This window comes from Colias philodice, chromosome 6, assembly GCF_061535455.1.
Source record: "Colias philodice isolate Cphi_HAF_F1 chromosome 6, ilColPhil1 Martin Lab GWU primary, whole genome shotgun sequence".
Lineage (NCBI taxonomy): Eukaryota > Metazoa > Arthropoda > Insecta > Lepidoptera > Pieridae > Colias > Colias philodice.
This window is the reverse complement of record NC_143091.1, coordinates 4,251,206-4,273,204: the sequence shown is the minus strand read 5'-3', so window position 1 is coordinate 4,273,204 and position 21,999 is coordinate 4,251,206. Positions and strand designations below refer to the sequence as shown.

The window sequence follows — 21,999 nt, the reverse complement described above, 5'->3', positions numbered from 1 at the left end:
TTATTAAAAAAAAATTATGAGGCGTGCACTTTTGGATTTTCCAAACTATTTAACAATATCCATGAAAAAATCACATGTCTCGTAGAAGGAAGTAAGAAACATACAATGCGTTCTGTTCAATCTTATATATAATAAAACCGGCCAAGTGCGAGTCGGGCTCGCGCACAAAGGGTTCCGTAGCAGCAAATATAATAAATTACAGTTAAATCAACCTATCTCAAAAACTATAAGAGATACTTTGATCAAACCAAAAATCGTTGAAAGAGTTAATTAGCATGCATCACCTCTATTTTTTTTAGAATTTTATACCCCGTAGTTATAAAAATAGAGGGGGGGGGACATACTTTTTACGACTTTGAGAGCTGATATCTCAAAAACCGTTCACTTTAAGAAAAATGTTTTTTAGAAAACTTTATATCATTTTAAAAGACCTTTCCATTGATACCCCACACGGGTATGTACATCGAAAAAAAAAATTTCATCCCTCAGTTACATGTATGGGGGGCCCCACCCCCAATTCTTTTTTTTACTATTTAGTGTCATATTTTTGTAGCGGTTCATACAACACATATTCCCATCAAATTTCATCACTGTAGTACTTATAGTTTCCGAGTAAATCGGCTGTGACAGACGGACAGACGGACAGACGGACAGACGGACATGACGAAACTATAAGGGTTCCGTTTTTGCCATTTTGGCTACGGAACCCTAAAAATGAATCGCAAAATGTGTTGGTAAGCGCATAACTCGAGAACGGCTGAACCGATTTCGATAATTCTTTTTTTATTATATTCCTTGAAGTACGAGGATGGTTCTTATGTAGAGAAAACGTAAATATTATGTACCACGGGCGAAGCCGGGGCGGACCGCTAGTTACAAATACATATTATCAAAATTGTAATCGGTCGGGTAAAATAATGTATTGCGTCTAAAATAAGTAGTAAGTTACTTTAATTTCCAAATATTTTACGATAATTCTTAATCCGGTCTTTTCTGACAATAGATAATTTCAAAGCCGAAGACGTCTTAGTAGACGTGAAGACTGAAGACACATGGAATGATAAGACAAGGACAATTATCTATAATTCGAAGATAGTCTTAATTATAAATATCGCTTTCTCTTTTTACAGTGGCATCTTTAAAAAATGAAGTTTCTAGTGATATTGTCCGCTTTAGTTGCACGTGAGTAAACATTTTTACTTCAAATAGATATTTTCCTCTATCTTTCTTTAGCTTTTTCATTCAAAATCTTGCATGGCTCTACGTCTATAGTAGCTGAGCAATAAAATTCATTTGCACGAATAGCACGACCTGTGAGACAGGGTCTAGACGTCTAGGTGTTCAGTTTTGAACAAAGTGCTTGTTAAAAAATATATACCCGCCGAATTGAGAACCTACTCCATTTTTTTGAAGTCGGTTAAAAATACGTATAGATAACACAAAAATTCCTAAAGATCCGAAAATTATAAGACTTTTTACTGCTTAAAAGTAACATTTAAATAGGAACACTTAAAATAATAGACACAATTAGCAGGCACACCATCTCGTCACACCTACAAGTAGGTATTTTTAATCGTTGATTTTTGAACTACCAGATATTTTATGTTTCCCATCACTAGCCCGTCTGTCGAAAAGATCAAGTTAACTCTTACAGGGTACTATTTATGTATTTTTCGACAAAAGTTTTTTTTAATAATTCCAGTGTGTGCTGGTCACGCCATCCCCACCATACTAGGGGACAACGGTCACTATGTAGAGGGGGAGAGCCGCTACGTGTGGATACCCGACGGTGAGGGAGTACCCCGCCTTGTTGATCTTGAAGAACCAGCGGATGAAAGTTCTTTGGACGCAAGGAATGGAGCTAACAACGAGTACTGGCTTTTTACCAGGTATCTATTTTCTATTAAATGAAAGAGGCCTAGAACACTTAAGTTTGTGCAAAAGTCAATTAATTTTACAATTTACCTAAGAAAATCAAGGTTGATCACAATGAATTATTATTATTATTACTTGAATCATTTTCAGTGAATGTATTTTCTTTTTATTTCAGACGTAATCCAAACAATCACCAACTTCTAAGAATCAATGACAATAACTCCGTAAGAAACTCTAACTACGACAGGAACCGCCCTCTTATGGTGATTGTTCACGGATGGAAAGCCGATGGAAACACTGCTCTCAATCCTCTTATCCGAGATGCCTTGCTGCACATTGGTGACAATAACGTTATTGTAATGGACTGGCGCAGAGCAGCTAGCAGTGCTTACACCACTTCTGTTAGAGATGTGCCAAGCGTGGGCCAACATCTTGGAAATTTCGTGCAGTGGTTAATCAACAATCACGGTGGCAATTGGAACAACGTACACTTAATTGGCTTCAGTTTAGGTGCTCACATTATTGGCAATGCAGGACGTACCGTTCGTAGACGGATTGGGCGCATTACAGGTACATATCTGTAATTAATGTTGTTGTTGGTCTGATCGACTACATGATATAAGAATTATGGGTAGTACTTTTGATAATCGAAATTATTTCTTTTTTTTTTTGACGTGACAACGTCTTATAATTCGATAGAGCCGGCTGCACGCACGAAAAAACATGACTCATGCTGCGTTACCTCGCTCTGAGGCGTTCCATAGTACAAGCGAGAGCGCGGAACGAGCGACAAAGAAGCACAATCGGCCTTAAGACGTTGTCACGTTCAACTATCGTCAGTAAACCGACTTTACAGACAACCAATTTTTTCTTATTACTTTTTCCTTGTGTGAACCAAATATTATGTGTTGTGGTTATATTACTTCAAAAAAGTACCATATAATATTTTAAATGTATATTTGTGGATAACTTCGTTATTTCTGAACCGATTACTAATTAAATAAATAATGTAACCTAATATGACCTAAATAATAAAAATAACGTTCTTAATTTTTAAATTTCAGGTCTGGATCCAGCTGGTCCCCAATGGAGCGATAACCCCAATGTCTTGAATCGCAATGATGGTGTATATGTCGAGTGCATCCACACCGATGGTGGTCTCTTGGGCATCTTCGACCCGATCGGTGACGCTGACTTCTACCCCAATGGTGGTACCAACCGCCAACCTGGCTGCTCTCTCAGCGGCTGCTCCCACGGCCGTGCCTTTGAATTTTTCGCTTCTAGCATTAAATACAACGGATTCAATGGAAGACGATGCGCCAATCTCGATGAGGCACGTAACAATAAATGTACCGGCAGCAACTTACGTATGGGCAACACTGACTTCAGTAAGCGAGGGTAAGTTCAACTTCATGTTACTATAAACCTAATTCTCTAATACGACGAAAATTACAAAGCAGTTACGATCTTGAATATTGCTGTTTGCACGTATTAGGTACCATATTACCTTAATATGGTATTTTTTAAATATTTTTTTTCGTTACAAATACTTATTCATAGAAAAGATATCATACATAAATTCGGTTCTTTTTAATATTTCAGAAGTGGACTATACGGCCTTTCAACTGGTTCCGAATGGCCTTTCTAAAAAAAACATTTAGGTATGCTGGATGATGGCAGGAGATATTAACAGTACCTAATACTTAAAACGTTTAAATAGATAGTTGTTGAGTCAATGACCGTTTTAATTATTATAATATTATATTTATTAATAAATTATTTCCTAAAATTTGCATTGTTTTAATTTTTTACACATTATGAAAAACTAGCTTTCCACCCGCGGCTTCGCCCGCTTTGTCTAAAACATAATAAATTATATACATACTTAAACCTTCCTCTTGAATCACACTATCTATTTAAAAAAACAGCATCAAAATCCGTTGCGTAGTTTTAAAGATTTAAGCATACATAGGGACATAGGAACAGATAAAGCGACTTTGTTTTATACTATGTAGTGATACCTTTTTTATCTTGTCATATTCAGATTGCTTTTTTTCATTTGTTATAATTATTAATAAAAAAATAATATAATCTTCTCTGGTTTAAATTAATTAATGTTATCATCAAATTATTATCACTTTGTTTTTGAGTTTGCCTTTAAGCAACGTTGTTTTAAGAGAGGGACAAAAGATTTAATTTTGAAAATAAGATTACAGAAATGATAATTTATTAATAGAAAAATAGGAAGGGTAGCGATAACTTTCGTTAAGATAAAACATATATTTAGCAATATATAAAGTAATGTAACTCAGTGTTGGTCGTTCAGATTCGGCCTATTAAAAATAAAGTGATGAAGTCTGCAATTTTATTACTTGCTACCGTTACCTGTAAGTAAAGATCCATTTAATTTATAATATACTTATATTATAGAGTTTATTGAATATTTGTTAGTGCTTTTAGAATTTTACGAGATCGATTGATACTAGCATGTAGATTATAAACGTACTATAGGTTTTGACATTAATAAAATATATTTTTAACAGACTTTCCCAAAATTGAGGTTTTCAATTCGTACTTAGTGTGGATTTTTTCATCGATAACTCCGGAAGTTTCCAACCGATTGACGTGATTCTTTTTGGAAATTTTATAGATATGTTATTTGGTAATTCTTCAGCAATAACAACATAAGCTTCTGAAATATATGACAGGTAGAATAAATATTAATTTGAGGCTTTTTACAAAATTAATCAATTTTATAATTAATATATAATACATTTTAAATTAATAAAAACCTAAATGCGTTTAGGGTTTGTATTTTGAAAATAATGAGAATGAAAGATAAATTTAACAATTTAACGATATGTTACTTGTTGATAATAACTCCCACTCCTTTATTATTAACTCACTCGTTTAAACGAGTAATAGTTTTGAAAACCAATTAAGTCCCACTCCTTTATTATTAATTCCCACTCGTTTATTATTATGCGTTTTCAAAACCAATTGAGATGTAGCAATTCATAAAAAATTTAGGGGTGGCATTTAAATAAGTAGTAGTGAATAAAAAGGATCGACCACTTCCTTGTTAGAGCTGTTAATTGATTGAGCGTACAACTAAGTGGTCCTGGGTTCGATGCAGGGAAGGTCTGGCAGGGCACAGAGGTGGATGGTACAGAGGTACTTGTCCGTACAGAAAATCGATAAGTGAAACAAAAAAGTGTGGGATATGGATGCATTTAAACACCTTAAATGCATCTGCCCCATATCCCACACGGGACTTCAAACTTTACATTTAAAAAGGATCGAAATTAGACTTGTTATTATTAGTAAATATCCTATTCATATAGTAGAGTACATTTTATTAAGAAATATTAAGGAGTTGCCGTTCGTTGCCTCAAAGAAGGGAATGAATTATGTTGTTATAAACTTTATAATATAATTGAAGTATAAGAATTTTTAATTAGTAAATAATTGTACTAAATAATTGTACGTACCTACTAAGGCGTATTTACAGAATAATTATTTTGTAACTAAAAAAATATATCGCTTCCAATTCGACGGAATTAATTATTTAATGGAACCACATGACGTGATCTTTCAATAACAACAAGAATAATCAAAATCAGTTAGCCCAGTCGAAAGCTCTGAACCACTGAGGTAACAAACCAAAAAGAATACAATCGAAAACCTCCTCCTTTTTTTGAAATCAATTCAAAAAAATAACGACTTTCCCGCCACCTCAAAGAAAAAAATATACAAAAAGTTTTTTGTAATGATGATGATGACTTGATATTAAGAAATGTAATACTAATTATTACATTTCTTAATATCAAGTCATCATCAAGTTAACAAGAAAAACATTTGTTGTGAAACTGAGCAACCATTAAATTATTTGATATCCCAAAAATGTCTCTGCACATTAAACATAATTCATATCATTTGAGATAAGATATAATATTATGTATTGAAAGTATATTATAATTATTTTAGTACTTATAATATCCTTGATATAGGCAAAGTCAATTGTACGCTACTGAAAATTAGTTCAGTCACCAAGAAAGGCGCTGATATTCTGAATAGCTATTCAAATACAAATTGTATTCTTGTTCTTGACATGTAATTAATTTTCCGTTTGCAAGTAAAAAGATATATTATTGGGCTAATTATGTAAATCGGCTACTACTGACAATAAAAACTGTTAACACTGCTGATGGTGTCAATGCTAGAGAATACTTAATAATTGTTCTATTTGCAGTGTGTACGTGTAGCGTTATCCCCACTATCCCCGGGGACAATAGCCACTATGTGGAAGGAGAAAGCCGCTACATCTGGATGCCTGATGGTGAAGGTATTCCTCGCCTCGTAGACCTTCAAGCTGAGGAGGAACCTGACGTGAGCAGAAATGCTGGATCTCGGAATGAATACTGGCTGTTTACAAGGTAAAAAAAATATTTATTTAAACTATATTAATCAAATATTTACATTATAAATTATAAAATAGTCCTTTAAGTTCTCAATTTCACTGTGCATGTAAAGCACGTCTTGGCTTGAATTGGCCCAGATTACGGACAACGTGGAAAATTTCTCCACAGAAAATCAGCGTCAAATAGTAGCATGTGACTGCTACTGTATTTCGTACGGCGAATCATCAATCTTTTCTCATTCCCTATTTCAAGAAGCAACATATTTGCAGACTTTTAAATATCAAACTATTTTTCTAGGAACAACCGCAACAACCGTCAAGTTCTGATTCACAATAACGCTAATTCTGTGCGTAACTCTAATTACCGTAGTAACAGACAAACCAAAGTTGTCGTTCACGGATGGAACAGCAACGGAAATTCAGAAATAAATCCTTTGATTACTTCGGCATATCTTGATGTAGCCGATGTTAATGTTATCGTCGTTGACTGGAGAAATGCTGCTAGTGGCGCTTACACCACCTCTGTGCGTGATGTCCCAAGCGTTGGCCAGCATCTTGGACAATTCTTACAATTTGTTATTAACACAGTCGGAGGAAATTGGAACAATTTCCATCTAATTGGCTTCAGTTTGGGAGCACATATTGTTGGGAATGCTGGACGTACCGTAGGAGGCCGTCCTGTTCGTGTCACAGGTAAATTATGGGCTAAATATTGAAAAATTATGTTACTGGAATTTTACTTCAAATGTTATTTAATATACAATTTGTAGGTCTCGATCCTGCTGGCCCTCAATGGGGCGGTAACTCGCGCGCTCTGAACAGTCGCGACGGCGTATATGTTGAAGCTATCCACACCGACGGTGGACTACTCGGAATCTTCGACCCAATCGCTGATGCGGATTTCTATCCTAACGGTGGAAGAAACGCACAACCTGGATGTGCTGTCAGTACTTGCTCCCACAGCCGCGCCTACGAACTTTTTGCCGCTAGTGTTAGATACAACAACTTCAACGGCAGACGGTGCGCTAACCTAAATGAAGCAAGGAACAACAGATGCACCGGTGCTAATCTTCGCATGGGAAATCATGACCTAAATAAGCGCGGGTTGGTTTTTTCTTTAATTAAAATCAGACATTATGAACTGCCATTTCTCCAACAATATTTTCAATCAATTATGCAATATTTATTAGAAATATTTTTCACAGGGGAACCTAATATGATAAATTAATTTTTACCCATTGAGCCCCGAACGGCCCGATCGGTCCACGACACAATAGATTTTCTATTGTGTCTGTGATTCCGGGGCCTGAGTTATTAAAATATTCAAACTTTGTAAACAATTATTTATGTACTTGAATAGTAGGTATTGCTTGTATTTTTCAATAGTTAATTGATTTAAATTGGTCATTCCATTCAGTATAGGTATATTATGAAATCCGAAATACCTACTTTGTAGCTATTATAGACAGAATGTTTTTTTGTTTTTTCGCGATTTTTTTTCCAATAGCTACCTAGCCTACATATTTTACTAAAGTTAGACTTGTTAAATTACTTGTGTTTCTGGAAAATATATTTATTAATTATTTTGTGTCTATTTCAGAACTGGACTTTACGGTTTAACAACTGGACGTTCCTGGCCGTTCTAAGGAAACTTATTGCTATTCAACTGGACCGGTAATGTCGTCTCAAAAAGTATAATGTTGAAAAAAGATCAATGTTTATTTATAAGTTAAATAAATTGTTGACGATATGTGTTGCTTCTTCATTTATCTTTAATCTATACATATAATAAAATCGTAGGAAAGTCAAAACTGTACATTGAATATTTTTTTAAAAGAATACATAATCCATGATCTATAATCGATATAGAAGCCAAAAACATAGTTTTTAGAATTTTTGTCTGTTTGTCTGTTTGTCTGTTTGTCTGTTTGTCTGTATGTTTGTCCAGGCTAATCTCAGAAAGTACTGCACGGATTTACTTCAAATTTTGCATGAATATTACTAACAGGTCGGGTCAGGCTGTTATATACATATTATCATGCTATCACCTTCGGGGGAGGAGCTGTGAACCTTTATTTTTCTTACGTATTCCGTGTACTACGACAGCGTACAATATAAAGACTCATGTTTAAATGTTGTTTTTGAGTAAGCCATGCTATTGTCTACCTTTACACTATAAAAACTACATCATTTAAGTAATTTTGGCAGAGAAACAGTATAATGAATCTTAGTAGTATAAAGACAAATTTAAAACAGCGCCATCTATGAGATTTCATTAAAATTAAATCAATTTACATAATATTAACGCTCCTTGGAAATTCATAATTTAAATATTATGATGTTGGTGAGTTTGTTTTTTTTTTTAAAGTTAAATAAATAATTTATATCTTCCCAGAGTAAATTTCAGGTGCGCTTATATTTCATGTGAATATACTAAATTTTTATAAGTGAGGGTAGATGTTTATTATTTGATGTTAGTTACAGTCTCAGAGCAATAATAGGTTTATTCCTCTGAGGTTACAGTTATATAGGTAATAGACGTAGTATTTGTATTCTCTTTGGGTAATAGTAGATAACAGTGATTGTGTTCATTGGTTACATTTTTAAAAATCTTCGGCTTTTTTTTAATTTTCGCCTTCTTGCGTTCCCACAAAAGGTAAGTTGTAGCTTTTATATTTATTGTTTATTATAATTATATAGTTAGACTCATGTTTTTAATTAGTTAAAGTTATGACAAAATAAGAAAATGATGAAATTTTATTTTTATCATGTACATATAACTTTTACAAAACTATATTATACGCCCAAAGAAGGTCACTTTAGTTCTTGATAAAACTTTATTTGTTAGTAGCTTTTTATTAAAATTAGGTACACTTATCTTTTGATTTTTTTTTATTTACAGATTCAATGTTCATAAAAATTGACGATTTGCGTGAGGATGTAGTGGAAATTAGTAACCTTGCGCGTGGTCAATCAATATTCAATACATATTATAATAAAATTCTAGAAAAGTGATGTCTGTACAATGAAAATATGTAAAAAAAATAGCAGGGGTTATTATTAAATCGATCTCAAACCCAAAACTGTAGTTATAATTTTTTTTGTCTGTTTGTCTGTATGTTTGTGCACGCTAATCTCAGAAACGACTTATCCGATTTAGATGCGGTTTTCACTAATATATTGTGGTAATCTTCATTTAACAGTAAGTGTTTATTTCATGTTAATCGGTTTGTAAATAAAAAAGTTATGACCATTTAAGTATTCACGGCGAACATTTGCAAAGGCATTCTATTGTACACTATACAGTGTACGATAAAACGTAAGTTATCTGTTATACGCTACAGTAATTATTCCTTATAAATGTCCAGGTGATCATATCGAAAGTCCCCAAGGGTGGGGGGGTAAACTGAGGTAGTAGGGGGGGAAGAGGTCAAATTAGAATTATGCTTACTTCTAGGTAAATTTTGTACATAAAATGTCCTTTAAATTATGTCGTATTATATTTTTAACCCCTTTTAACCATTTTTAACCATCAAAAAGATGGGTGATAAGTGTTTGACCGCTATGTTTGTCTGTTTGTGCCACCGTAGCTCGCTAACAGGTAATACGAATTAGATGCGTCTTAGGCAGCATATTTTCCGACGCTGGTTCTTAGATAAAGTGTATCAAAATCGGTTCATCCATTTATTATACCTAGGTATATAGAGGTAAAAGTGGGAATGTGGGAAAAAATATTTATATTTATATTATAAAAAAAAATATTTATATTTATATTATAAATATTTTATATTTTTATCCAATTCGGTTTATCCATTTATTAGATTACAGCGGTGAAAGTGGGAATGAACAATAATCGAATGTGGTCAAATAATATACTCAAGCGGCATATCAAAATATAAAAGAGCAACGTGTTTTATCGAAATCGGTTCATCCGTTTATTACATTTAGGGGTGACAGTGGTTAGATAAATAAACCAAATGGAGCATCAAACGACAGGATATGACGTGTACATATAGGTATAATTAGATAATATGGTTTACATCAAAATCGGTTCTGCCATTTACTAGGTGTGGAAAGAGAAGGGTTGAAAGTCTGTGAAAGAAGAGGGGGATATGGGAGCGAGAGGATAGCCACACTCTGGAAATTTTGAACTCTACTCAAAGCCACATAGGCCTGGCTCTTGGCAATTTTTTTTCCTAAAGATACCACTTCTTTTGCCACTGTGATCCATTACAATTTGTGCACGGTTACGGCCCAACTTAAAAGATGTCAAGGAGTAACAAACTTATAGATATCAATATGATGTAGGAATGTAATATGGAGGTAGAGGTAGGTCTCGCTCACTTGAAAATATCACATGAAAATAAGAAACCGAAGTTAAAAATTTAAAAATTAAAAAGAAAAACCCAACGCAACGAAGGAAAAGGAATAAATAATAATTTTACAAACTTCCCGACGATCTTTAAAATTAAGTACCATTATAAAAAAAATATAATTGTATATGATATGATAATGATGGTATGGCAGCCCCGATGACTTTGTTTTTTTTATTTTTATAAATATTTAAAATGGTATTTATTAGGGTTCCGTACCTCAAAAGGAAAAAACGGAACCCTTATAGGATCACTTTGTTGTCCGTCTGTCCGTCCGTCCGTCCGTCCGTCTGTCAAGACCCTTTTTCTCAGGAACGCGTGGAGGTATGAAGCTGAAATTTATATCAATTACTCAAGTCTACTGTCCCTTGAAGCTGTGAAAAAATCAAACTTCTAAGCCAACGCAATCAAAAGATACAGCCGTTTATGCCTCAAATTTTCGACACATGCAAGGGAATCAAAACCTACAGGGTGCTTCCCGTGAACTCAGAATCTTGAAATTTGGTACGAAGCAACGTCTTATAGCATAGATAAAGAAAAAATTACGAAAACCATAAATTTTTAGTTACATCACATAAAATTTTTTTTTTTAATAATTTTAAACTTACTACCCATTTCCTCATAAACGCGTAGAGGTATTAAATTGAAATTCATACCAAATACTCAAGTCTATAATACCTTTAAGCTGTAACAAAATAAAACTTCTATGTCAACGCAATCAAAAGAAACAGCAATTTAAGCTGCATATTTTGAAACTCGCAAGTACTCGCAAGGGAATCAAAACCTAAAGGGTACTTCCAGTCGACCTAGAATCTTGAAATTTGGCATGAAGCAACGTTTTATAGCACACATAAAGGAAAAATTCCGAAAACCTTAAATTTTTTGTTACATTACAAAATATATATTTATTTTTTAATAAATATAAACTTATTACTTTTTTCCTCATGAACGCGTAGAGCTATCAAGTTGAAATTCATATCAAATACTTAGATCTAATTGCCTTTAACCCGTGAAAAAAAAAATTGCAGGTTTGTACGGAACCCTCGGTGCGCGAGTCCGTCTCGCACTTGGCCGGTTTTTATTTTTGAATGATTTGAATGAAAAAATAGATTTTTCGTAGAAACGGTTATATATATTGTCAAAAACATCCATACAAGGAAGGAATTTATTTTTATTTTTTAGCTCAGTTTAGTAATAAATTTTACTAACAGTTCGTTTAATTATTTATGGTAGTACGTGTTTATTCAATAAAAGTTAAGTAGTAACTACCTACTATGCAGTCACTATTCCACGCGGACGAAGTCGCGGGCACAGCTAGTTTCTGAATATACTGATGATGTTATTATAAAATAATAGTAGACTATTATACCTACTCGGCAGCCGACCGTCACGCGACATGCGCTACACAGACCAAAAAGTTTGAGACGATGTAATAAAAGTTTCACTTTAAAATAATAGTAGAGAGTATATTGAAACAACCTAAGGAGACAACGTGCTTTACTAATAGCCACATTAGCTATACAGTAGTGAGGTGCTACTTAGCCTATATTAATAGTTTTGTGCGAACCGATATAAAAGGACAAAATTTAATATTTCAACAAATACGTTAAGTAATAAGATCATTGACTCTTTTGAGGCAATTCGTAGATAGAGAAAGTTAATTTTCCAAGTATAAATATTAATACTTTTTGAAGATAACCTGACCGACCGACTGACCTAAAAATGCAGTTATTTTACTTATATTGTATCAGTTTAAGAACCTATTATAGTATTAATGAATATTATAATATAAGAAGAAAATCAAAGGAAAGTTGTCGCGTAAAAACCTGTTTTAATATGTCCATTTTATTATGTAAAATTTAAAAGTAATATTGCAGATAATTAAAAGAGCAAATATGGAGGTTCTGGCTGGTTCTTCTCCATAGATACTGCTTTCCGGGTCGCGGTCGGTGGTATGCCTTTTCAAGTGCTTCAAGAAGAAGTCTAATTGAATAAATAGATGTTTGTCTTATGCATTTTTTTGACGTGACAATAATTCGATAGAACCGCCTGCACGCACGAAAAAACATGACTCATGCGGCGTTACCTCGCTCTGAGGCGTTCCATGTAAGGCTTGAAGTGCGAGCGAGAGCGCGAAACGAACGACAAAGAAGCACAATCGGACGTTGTCACGTTCAACTATATCGTCAGTAAACTGAGTTTACAGACAACCAATTTTTTCATATTAAATGCTATTTTGCATTACTTTAGGCCATAACGCATTTAGTACACCTACGCATTCGTATGCGGCAGCGAGTTTCTGCGGAACTACTGCGTAGCGAAATATCTGCGGAACGTTAATACACAGCAATGTTTTCGCAACTTTTTCGCAATGATATGCCATTGTAATTTTCGACGACTGCAGGTGCAGACGTAATTTTTGTACATTCTTTTAAATTCTGCGTGTCCAATTGCATAATACGGGATAATCTCGAATAGAATGCAAAAAATAATTCAGTATTTTCGGCATCCATGGTGCGAAAATCTGTCCTCACCGACAGATCGCGAGCTGACGCATTGCGATGCGAAACATCACTAGCGAAACGTATGCGTCTGTGTAATGGCCATTTCGCAGGTCCTTGCGAAACAATACTGACAAGGACGCAACTATTTCATCTAATTCTATGTGCTAGAGTGAGACATATCATATGCGAAAATCTGCCATACTACTTACAGATTTTTCGCTGTTTCGCTGCCGCATACATTCGTATATTCGCGTAGGTGTACTAAAGGCGTAAACTAGGTATACACTCAAACTCAATACAGTCTGAAGATAAAAAATTCCGAAGAATTCCAAAGACCCATTCATTATAATTATCTAGCTGTCATCAAATCATTATATCTTATAATCAAGAAAAATAATCTCATTATTTACCCTTTACTCGCTGCTTGGTCTACGTGATGGTGGAGAAACGTTTGGAGTCTTGAAATATTTTATGAGTCTATCATTGTAATCTCTGCTGTTTTATTTTACTCTCAGACTGCGAAAGAGGGAACCGCTGAACGTATTTTGACTTGTGAGGTGTGATTGTAATTATCAGACTTGTGGTTATGACATAGGCTACTTAAATAAACTTTTTGGTTTTAAAACAATAATTCCCTATTTCATTTGTTTATTTTATGATATTCATGCAAAAGTAGCATGACTCAAAATGCAAAAGGAATCGTGCAATGCGTTCAGTTCAATTTACAAAATTTCATTTCCTGCGAATAATTGTTCATTACTAAAAATAAAATACTAAAATTGATTATCATACGCTACGTGAATTAAAAAAATATTCGAGGTCAAAAGTAAAAAAATAAAATAATTAAAATTGTTTTGGTGAAAATCGTGCAATAGGTTTGCACGATTTTCAATTTTATTTTAAACATTGGCCTTGAATTTTTTCCAAGTACTGTAATTATAGGAAATATTTTGTCTTCCGTTAGTTTTGAACATTTTTACCAATTTACGCCTGGATACTTGGTACCGTGTGAGCGAACCATTAGCAAAAAAAATCATAAGCTTAATCCAATTAGTATCGTTAGCGGATTCGTTTCTGCCATTTGTCTAGAGGCATGGAATGATAAGAAAACAACGATAATTCGGAGATAGTCTTAATTATAAAAATCGATTGCTCTGTCTGCAGTGCCGCCTTAAGAAAATGAAGTTTCTAGTGATATTGTCGTCACTAGTTGCACGTGAGTAAACATTTTTACTTCAAACATATTTTCTCTATATTGCTTTAGTTATTTTAAACGTTTCAATATTTTCATTCCTGTTTTAATATTTATTAAATAATTTTTGTAACTCAAATTTTAATTTACAGTAACAACAAGAGAGTCTCCTTAATAGTGTCCTGTTTACAGTTTAACCCTTTCGGAACCGAAACTTAAAACGCTTATTTTATGCTCTATCTTTAATAGGTCAGTGATAAAATTCATTCACATTCGAATCACATGACCTCTATGACAGACTCTAGGATTTAGGAATTCAGTTTTGAATAAAATGCACATGCACATTCATTATCCTTTTCAATGTTTTCAGTGTGTGCTGGTCACGCCATCCGGATCCCCACCATACCAGGGGACAACAGTCACTATGTAGAGGGGGTGAGCCGCTACGTGTGGATACCCGACGGTGAGGGAGTCCCCCGCCTTGTTGATCTTGAAGAACCAGCGGATGAAAGTTCTTTGGACGCAAGGAATGGGGCTGACAACGAGTACTGGCTTTTTACCAGGTAACTATTTTCTATTGAATGAAAGAGGCCTAGAGCACTTAAGTTCGTGCAAAAGTCTATTAATTTTACAATTTACCTAAGAAAATCAAGGTTGATCACAATGAATATTACTTGAATAATTAAGTGAATGTATCTTCTTTTTATTTCAGACGTAATCCAAACAATCACCAACTTCTAAGAATCAATGACAATAACTCCGTAAGAAACTCTAACTACGACGGGAACCGCCCTCTTATGGTGATTGTTCACGGATGGAAAGCCGATGGAAACACTGCTCTCAATCCCCTTATCCGAGATGCCTTACTTCACGTTGGTGACAATAACGTTATTGTAATGGACTGGCGCAGAGCAGCTAGCAGTGCTTACACCACTTCTGTTAGAGATGTGCCAAGCGTGGGCCAACATCTTGGAAATTTCGTGCAGTGGTTAATCAACAATCACGGTGGCAATTGGAACAACGTACACTTAATTGGCTTCAGTTTGGGTGCTCACATTATTGGCAATGCCGGACGTATCGTTCGTGGTCAGATTGGGCGCATTACAGGTACGATATCTGTAATTTATGTTATTGTTGGTCTGATCGACTACATGATATAAGAATTATGGGTAGTACTTTTGATGATCGAAATTATTTTTTTTTCTTATTGCATGCTATCCCTTCAAGCCACACCTCCGGGCCCGTCGGAGTGGGGAGCGTGAAGTTTTTCGTTACGCAATTTCTGGATTCGGTCCCCGCGCTCAAGGCCCGCGATAGAAGCTATGCAATAGCTTAAGAAATAATGTAACCTGATATGACCTAAATAATAAAAATAACGTTCTTAATTTTTAAATTTCAGGTCTGGATCCAGCTGGTCCCCAATGGAGCGATAACCCCAATGTCTTGAATCGCAATGATGGTGTATATGTCGAAAACATCCACACCGATGGTGGTCTCTTGGGCATCTTCGACCCAATCGGTGACGCTGACTTCTACCCCAATGGTGGTACCAACCGCCAACCTGGCTGCTCTCTCAGCAGCTGCTCCCACGGCCGTGCCTTTGAATTTTTCGCTTCTAGCATAAGATACAACGGATTCAATGGAAGACGATGCGCCAATCTCGACGAGGCACGAAACATTAAATGTACCGGCACCAACTTACGTATGGGCAACACTGACTTCAGTAAGCGAGGGTAAGTTCAACTTCATGTTACTATAATCCTAATTCTCTATTACGACGAAACTTACAAAGATGGATGTTACTGTTATTTTGATAAAGATGTAAGCACGTTCAATGCAGTTACGATCTTGAATATTACACGTATTACCATATTACCTTATTATACCATTTTTTAAATATTTTTTTTTCGTTACAAATATTCATAGAAAAGATATCATATATAAATTCGGTTCTTTTTGATATTTCAGGAGTGGACTATACGGCCTTTCAACTGGTTCCGAATGGCCTTTCTAAAAAAATCATTTAGGTATGCTGGATTTTGGGAACATGATGGCAGGAGATATTATCAGTACCTAATACTTAAAAAGTTTAAATAGATAGACAATGACTATTTTAATTATTTTATTTATTAATAAATTATTTCCTAAAATTTGCGTTGTTTTAATTTTTTACACATTATGAAAAACTAGCTTTCCGCCCGCGGCTTCGCCCGCTTTGTCTAAAACATAATAAATTATATACTAAAACCTTCCTCTTGAATCACTCTATCTATTTATAAAAACCGCATCAAAATCCGTTGCGTAGTTTAAAGGATTTAAGCATACATATGGACATAGGGACAGAGAAAGCGACTTTGTTTTATATGTACTATGTAGTGATGATACCTTTTTTTATCTTGTCATATTCAGATTTGTTATAATGATCAATAAAAAATAATATAATCTTCTCTGGTTTAAATAAATTAATGTTATCATAAAATTATTATCAGTTTGTTTTTAAGTTTGCCTTTAAGCAACATTGTTTTAAGAGAGGGACAAAAGATTTAATTTTGAAACTTAGATTATAGAAAAGATAATTAATTGTTAATAGAAAAATAGATAAAACATATTTTTAGCAATATATAAAAAAATGTTGTGTGGTTTTATGAAACCACGGTAAAAGTGAAACTTAGGCACGTACGATAATGACTCCGAAGTTCGGAGTCCGAACACTGCTTTATACCTACTCGGCAGCCGACCGTCACGCGACATGCGCTACACAGACCAAAAAGTTTGAGACGATGTAATAAAAGTTTCACTTTAAAATAATAGTAGAGAGTATATTGAAACAACCTAAGGAGACAACGTGCTTTATTGATAGCCACATTAAAAAGCTATACAGTAATGTGGTGCTACTTAGCCTATATTAATAGTTTTGTGCGAACCGATTAAATAAAAGGACAAGATATTTCAACAAATACGTTAAGTAATAAGATCACTGACTCTTTTGAGGCAATTCGTAGATAGAGAAAGTTAATTTTCCAAGTATAAATATTAATTCTTTTTGAAGATAACCTGACAGACCGACCGACCTAAAAATGAAGTTATTTTACTTAAATTGTATCGGTTGAAGAACCTATTATAGGTAGTAAATGTATATTATATAATATGGAAGAAGAAAATCAACGGAAAGTTGTCGCGTAAAAACCTGTTTTAATATGTCCATTTTATTATGTAAAATTTAAATGTAATATTGCAGATAATTAAAAGAGCAAATATGGAGTTTCTGGCTGGTTCTTCTCCATAGATGTTGCTTTCCGGGTCGGTGGTAAATGTTAAAACTTTTATGACGTTTCAAAAGTGCTTCAAGAAGAATTAGTCTAATTGAATAAATAGATAAATAAATAAATAAATAAATATTATAAGACATTATTACACAAATCGACCTTGTCCCACAGTAAGCTCAGTTAAGGCTTGTGTTGTGGGTACTAGGCGACGATAAATATAATATTTAATAAATACATATATAGATAATAACACCCAGACCTAAGAACAAATAATTGAGTTCATCACACAAATATTTGCCCTGAACGGGGATCGAACCCGGGACCGTCGGCTCAGTAGGCAGTTACTTTACCACTGCGCCAACCGCGTCGTCAGATGTTTGTCTTATGCATTTTTTTTTCATATTAAATGCTTTTTTGCATAACTTTAGGCCATTAACTAGGTATACAGTCTGAAGATAAAGAATTCCAAAGAATTCCAAAAACCCATTAATTATAATTAAATATCTAGCTGTCATCAAATCATTATATCTTATAATCAAGAAAAATAATCTCACTATCTACCTATTACTCGCGCCTTGGTCTACGTGATGGTGGAGAACGTCAGTCTTGAAATATTTTATGAGTCTATCATTGTAATCTCCTCTTTTTTATTTTACTCTCAGACTGCGAAAGATGGAACCGCTGAACGTATTTTGACTTATGAGGTGTGATTGTAATTATCAGACTTGTGGTTATGACATAGGCTTCTTAAATAAACTTTTTGGTTTTAAAACAATAATTCCCTATTTCATTTGTTTATTTAATGATATTCATGCAAAAGTAGCATGACTCAAAATGCAAAAGGAATCGTGCAATGTGTTCAGTTCAATTTACAAAATTTCATATCCTGCGACTACACAAAGTACAAAATTTCATTTCCTGCGAATAATTGTTCATTACTAAAAATAAAATACTAAAATTGATTATCATACGCTACGTGAATTAAAAAAATATTCAAGGTCAAAAGTAAAAAAATTAAATTATTGAAGAAGAAAGAAATTGTTTTGGTGAAAATCGTGCAAAACTATATTTTAAACATCGGCCTTGAATTTTTCCAAGTTCTGTAATTATAGGAAATATATTGTCTTCCGTTAGTTTTGAAGTTTTTTACCAATTTACGCCTGGATACTTGGTACCGTGTGAGCGAACCATTAGCAAAATAAAACCGGCCAAGTGCGAGTCGGGCTCGCGCACAAAGGGTTCCGTAGCAGCAAATATAATAAATTACAGTTAAATCAACCTATCTCAAAAACTATAAGAGATACTTTGATCAAACCAAAAATCGTTGAAAGAGTTAATTAGCATGCATCACCTCTATTTTTTTTAGAATTTTATACCCCGTAGTTATAAAAATAGAGGGGGGGGGACATACTTTTTACGACTTTGAGAGCTGATATCTCAAAAACCGTTCACTTTAAGAAAAATGTTTTTTAGAAAACTTTATATCATTTTAAAAGACCTTTCCATTGATACCCCACACGGGTATGTACATCGAAAAAAAAAATTTCATCCCTCAGTTACATGTATGGGGGGCCCCACCCCCAATTCTTTTTTTTACTATTTAGTGTCATATTTTTGTAGCGGTTCATACAACACATATTCCCATCAAATTTCATCACTGTAGTACTTATAGTTTCCGAGTAAATCGGCTGTGACAGACGGACAGACGGACAGACGGACAGACGGACATGACGAAACTATAAGGGTTCCGTTTTTGCCATTTTGGCTACGGAACCCTAAAAAGACGGGTTGCACTCCGGGAGTGCCGGCAGAAGTGAAAACTTGATTATTAACGTGGAGCATGTTTGATATCCATCCGACTTACGCTTTTTCGATCAGGTCACGTGTCCAGACGCGAGTTTAAGATTTTATACCCAACGCCGGCCGCTAAAGAAGTTTTCACTTCAAAAATCATAAGCTTAATCCAATTAGTATCGTTAGCGGATTCGTTTAGACTGCCATTTGTCTAGAGGCCATGGAATGATAAGGAAACAACGATAATTCGGAGATAGTCTTAATTATAAAAATCGATTGCTCTGTCTGCAGTGCCGTCTTAAGAAAATGAAGTTTCTAGTGATATTGTCGTCACTAGTTGCACGTGAGTAAATTTTCCTCACATTTTTACTTCAAAGATATATTCCTCAATATTGCTTTAATTTTTTTTAAACGTTTGAATATTTTCATTCGTGTTTTAATATTTATTCAATCAATGTTTGTAAGTCACTGTTAGATTGATTTCTCATCGCTCACTTAGTAATTCTATAAACCCCATTAATTAGTTTTGTCACATAAAATTTTATTTTACAGTAACAACAAGGGAGTCTCTTTAATAGTGTCCTGTTTAACCCTTTCGGAACCGAAACCTAAAACGCTTATATTATGCTCTATCTTTAATGGCTCAGTGATAAAATTCATTTACATTCGAATCACATGACCTGTATGACAGACTCTAGGATTTAGGAATTCAGTTTTGAATAAAATGCACAAAGCCAGGCATTCATAATCCTTTTCAATATTTTCAGTGTGTGCTGGTCACGCCATCCCCACCATACCAGGGGACAACAGTCACTATGTAGAGGGGGAGAGCCGCTACCTGTGGATACCCGACGGTGAGGGAGTACCCCACCTTGTTGATCTTGAAGAACCAGCTTATGAAAGTTCTTTAGACGCAAGGAATGGGGCTAACAACGAGTACTGGCTTTTTACCAGGTAATTATTTACTCATACGTAACCAAATATAAATTAAAGATGCCTAAAACACCGTTCGTGCAAAAGTGAATTTTAAAATATATCTGTTCTAATCGATTAAGGCATCGCGAAAATAAATACGATATGAGAAAAAGCATCATATGAAGTAGTTTTGCCTTAGAACATCAACCTAGATTATGATGAATATTACTTGAATAATTTAGTGAATGTATTTCCTTTTTATTTCAGACGTAATCCAAATAATCACCAACTTCTGAGAATTAACGACAATGACTCCGTAAGGAACTCTAACTACAACAGGGACCGCCCTCTTATAGTTATTGTTCACGGATGGACCAGTAGTGGAAACTCCCCTCTCAATCCTCTTATCCGAGATGCCTTGCTACACGATGGTGATAATAACGTTATTACAGTGGATTGGAGCATAGTAGCCAGTAGTCCATACACTACTGCTGTGAGAAATGTGCCCAGCGTGGGCCAACATCTTGGCAACTTCGTGCAGTGGTTAATCAACAATCACGGTGGCAATTGGAATAACGTACACTTAATTGGCGCTAGTTTGGGTGCTCACGTTATTGGCAATGCAGGACGTACTGTTCGTGGCCGTATTGCGCGTATTTCGGGTACGATATCTATAATTAATTATATTGTTGGTCTGATCGACTATAATATGATATAAGAATACCATTAAAACAATGCTTGTAAAAAATTCTCGCAAGTCGCAACCAACCACATAACATTCTTCAGTGACCATATCAATTGAGAGCTTCTTATTTTATCTTCTATATTTTAAATGAATAAAGCAATAAACTATTACTTTAATTTTAATATTAAGTAGATTGTTTTAATTTATTTTTCATTGCGTTTGTCTAGATTTAATAAAAATAAACTTGATTTTTAAATTTCAGGTCTGGATCCAGCTGGTCCTCAATGGAGCGATAACCCTAATGCCTTGAAGCGCAATGATGGCGTATATGTCGAGTGCATCCACACCGATGGTGGTCTCTTGGGCATTTTGGACCCGATCTGTGGCGCTAATTTCTATCCCAATGGTGGTTCCAACCGCCAACCTGGCTGCTCTCTCAGTCTCTGCTCCCACGACCGTGCATATGAACTTTTCGCAGCGAGCGTAAGATACAATGGTTTCATTGGAAGACGATGCACCGATCTGAACGAGGCACGCAACAATAGCTGCACCGGCAGTAATTTACGTATGGGCAACACTGACTTTAGCAAGCGAGGGTCAGTTCAACTTCATGTTACTAGAATCCTGTTTCTCTCATACGATGATAACTGTCATTGTTATTTACATAAAGACGTTAGCACGTTAAATGCAGATAAGATTTTGTATATTTCATATATATACCTATATATTATATATACCTACTACTTTACCATATTTTTTTAGTCAAAAAAAATCGATTATATCTTCAAATATTTTTAGAAAATATATTATACATTCATTCAATTCTTTTTTATATTTCAGAACTGGACTATACGGCCTTTCAACTGGTTCCGAATGGCCCTTCTAAAAAAAACATTTATGCTGGAATTTGGGAACATGACGACAGGAGATAATATTAGCAGTACAATACTTAATAAGTGTAAAAAGATAAACAAT

At 34.6% G+C, this 21,999-nt stretch overlaps 4 protein-coding genes and 1 long non-coding RNA gene across 5 annotated transcripts; all 5 read left to right on the top strand.

Annotated features, from left to right (window-relative positions):
* The first annotated feature begins 1,059 nt into the window (after positions 1-1,059).
* On the top strand, positions 1,060-3,566 carry LOC149487633 (pancreatic lipase-related protein 2-like). Its single transcript, XM_089695876.1, has 5 exons — positions 1,060-1,182; positions 1,703-1,889; positions 2,051-2,445; positions 2,940-3,273; positions 3,478-3,566. The coding sequence occupies exons 1-5, from the start codon at positions 1,146-1,148 to the stop codon at positions 3,521-3,523; spliced, it is 999 nt and encodes a 332-aa protein (XP_089552002.1). The 5' UTR covers positions 1,060-1,145; the 3' UTR covers positions 3,524-3,566.
* Positions 3,567-6,030: 2,464 nt separating this feature from the next.
* On the top strand, positions 6,031-7,977 carry LOC149487632 (pancreatic lipase-related protein 2-like). Its single transcript, XM_089695875.1, has 4 exons — positions 6,031-6,311; positions 6,594-6,988; positions 7,066-7,399; positions 7,896-7,977. The coding sequence occupies exons 1-4, from the start codon at positions 6,205-6,207 to the stop codon at positions 7,939-7,941; spliced, it is 882 nt and encodes a 293-aa protein (XP_089552001.1). The 5' UTR covers positions 6,031-6,204; the 3' UTR covers positions 7,942-7,977.
* Positions 7,978-8,685: 708 nt separating this feature from the next.
* Positions 8,686-9,680, top strand: LOC149487631 (uncharacterized). Its single transcript, XR_016315688.1, has 3 exons — positions 8,686-8,772; positions 8,812-8,951; positions 9,198-9,680. It is a non-coding gene; the product is annotated as an uncharacterized LOC149487631 (long non-coding RNA).
* A 4,671-nt stretch (positions 9,681-14,351) lies between these two features.
* On the top strand, positions 14,352-16,378 carry LOC149487630 (pancreatic lipase-related protein 2-like). Its single transcript, XM_089695874.1, has 5 exons — positions 14,352-14,388; positions 14,735-14,927; positions 15,077-15,471; positions 15,764-16,097; positions 16,333-16,378. Exons 1-5 carry the CDS (start codon positions 14,352-14,354, stop codon positions 16,376-16,378), a joined length of 1,005 nt encoding a protein of 334 aa, XP_089552000.1.
* A 2,450-nt stretch (positions 16,379-18,828) lies between these two features.
* Positions 18,829-21,996, top strand: LOC149487629 (lipase member I-like). The gene is made up of 5 exons (XM_089696204.1): positions 18,829-19,767; positions 20,192-20,378; positions 20,607-21,001; positions 21,287-21,620; positions 21,865-21,996. The coding sequence occupies exons 1-5, from the start codon at positions 19,731-19,733 to the stop codon at positions 21,908-21,910; spliced, it is 999 nt and encodes a 332-aa protein (XP_089552330.1). The 5' UTR covers positions 18,829-19,730; the 3' UTR covers positions 21,911-21,996.
* Positions 21,997-21,999: the final 3 nt, after the last annotated feature.

Coding starts and splice junctions, on each gene's coding strand:
- LOC149487633 (XM_089695876.1), top strand. CDS start 1,146: ATGAAGTTTCTAGTGATATTGTCCGCTTTAGTTGCAC. Junction 1,890..2,050: donor GAGTACTGGCTTTTTACCAG/GTATCTATTTTC, acceptor TTTTTATTTCAG/ACGTAATCCAAACAATCACC. Junction 2,446..2,939: donor ACGGATTGGGCGCATTACAG/GTACATATCTGT, acceptor TTTAAATTTCAG/GTCTGGATCCAGCTGGTCCC.
- LOC149487630 (XM_089695874.1), top strand. CDS start 14,352: ATGAAGTTTCTAGTGATATTGTCGTCACTAGTTGCAC. Junction 14,928..15,076: donor GAGTACTGGCTTTTTACCAG/GTAACTATTTTC, acceptor TTTTTATTTCAG/ACGTAATCCAAACAATCACC. Junction 15,472..15,763: donor TCAGATTGGGCGCATTACAG/GTACGATATCTG, acceptor TTTAAATTTCAG/GTCTGGATCCAGCTGGTCCC.
- LOC149487629 (XM_089696204.1), top strand. CDS start 19,731: ATGAAGTTTCTAGTGATATTGTCGTCACTAGTTGCAC. Junction 20,379..20,606: donor GAGTACTGGCTTTTTACCAG/GTAATTATTTAC, acceptor TTTTTATTTCAG/ACGTAATCCAAATAATCACC. Junction 21,621..21,864: donor ACTGACTTTAGCAAGCGAGG/GTCAGTTCAACT, acceptor TTTATATTTCAG/AACTGGACTATACGGCCTTT.
- LOC149487632 (XM_089695875.1), top strand. CDS start 6,205: ATGCCTGATGGTGAAGGTATTCCTCGCCTCGTAGACCTTCAAGCTGAG. Junction 6,312..6,593: donor GAATACTGGCTGTTTACAAG/GTAAAAAAAATA, acceptor CTATTTTTCTAG/GAACAACCGCAACAACCGTC. Junction 6,989..7,065: donor CCGTCCTGTTCGTGTCACAG/GTAAATTATGGG, acceptor TACAATTTGTAG/GTCTCGATCCTGCTGGCCCT.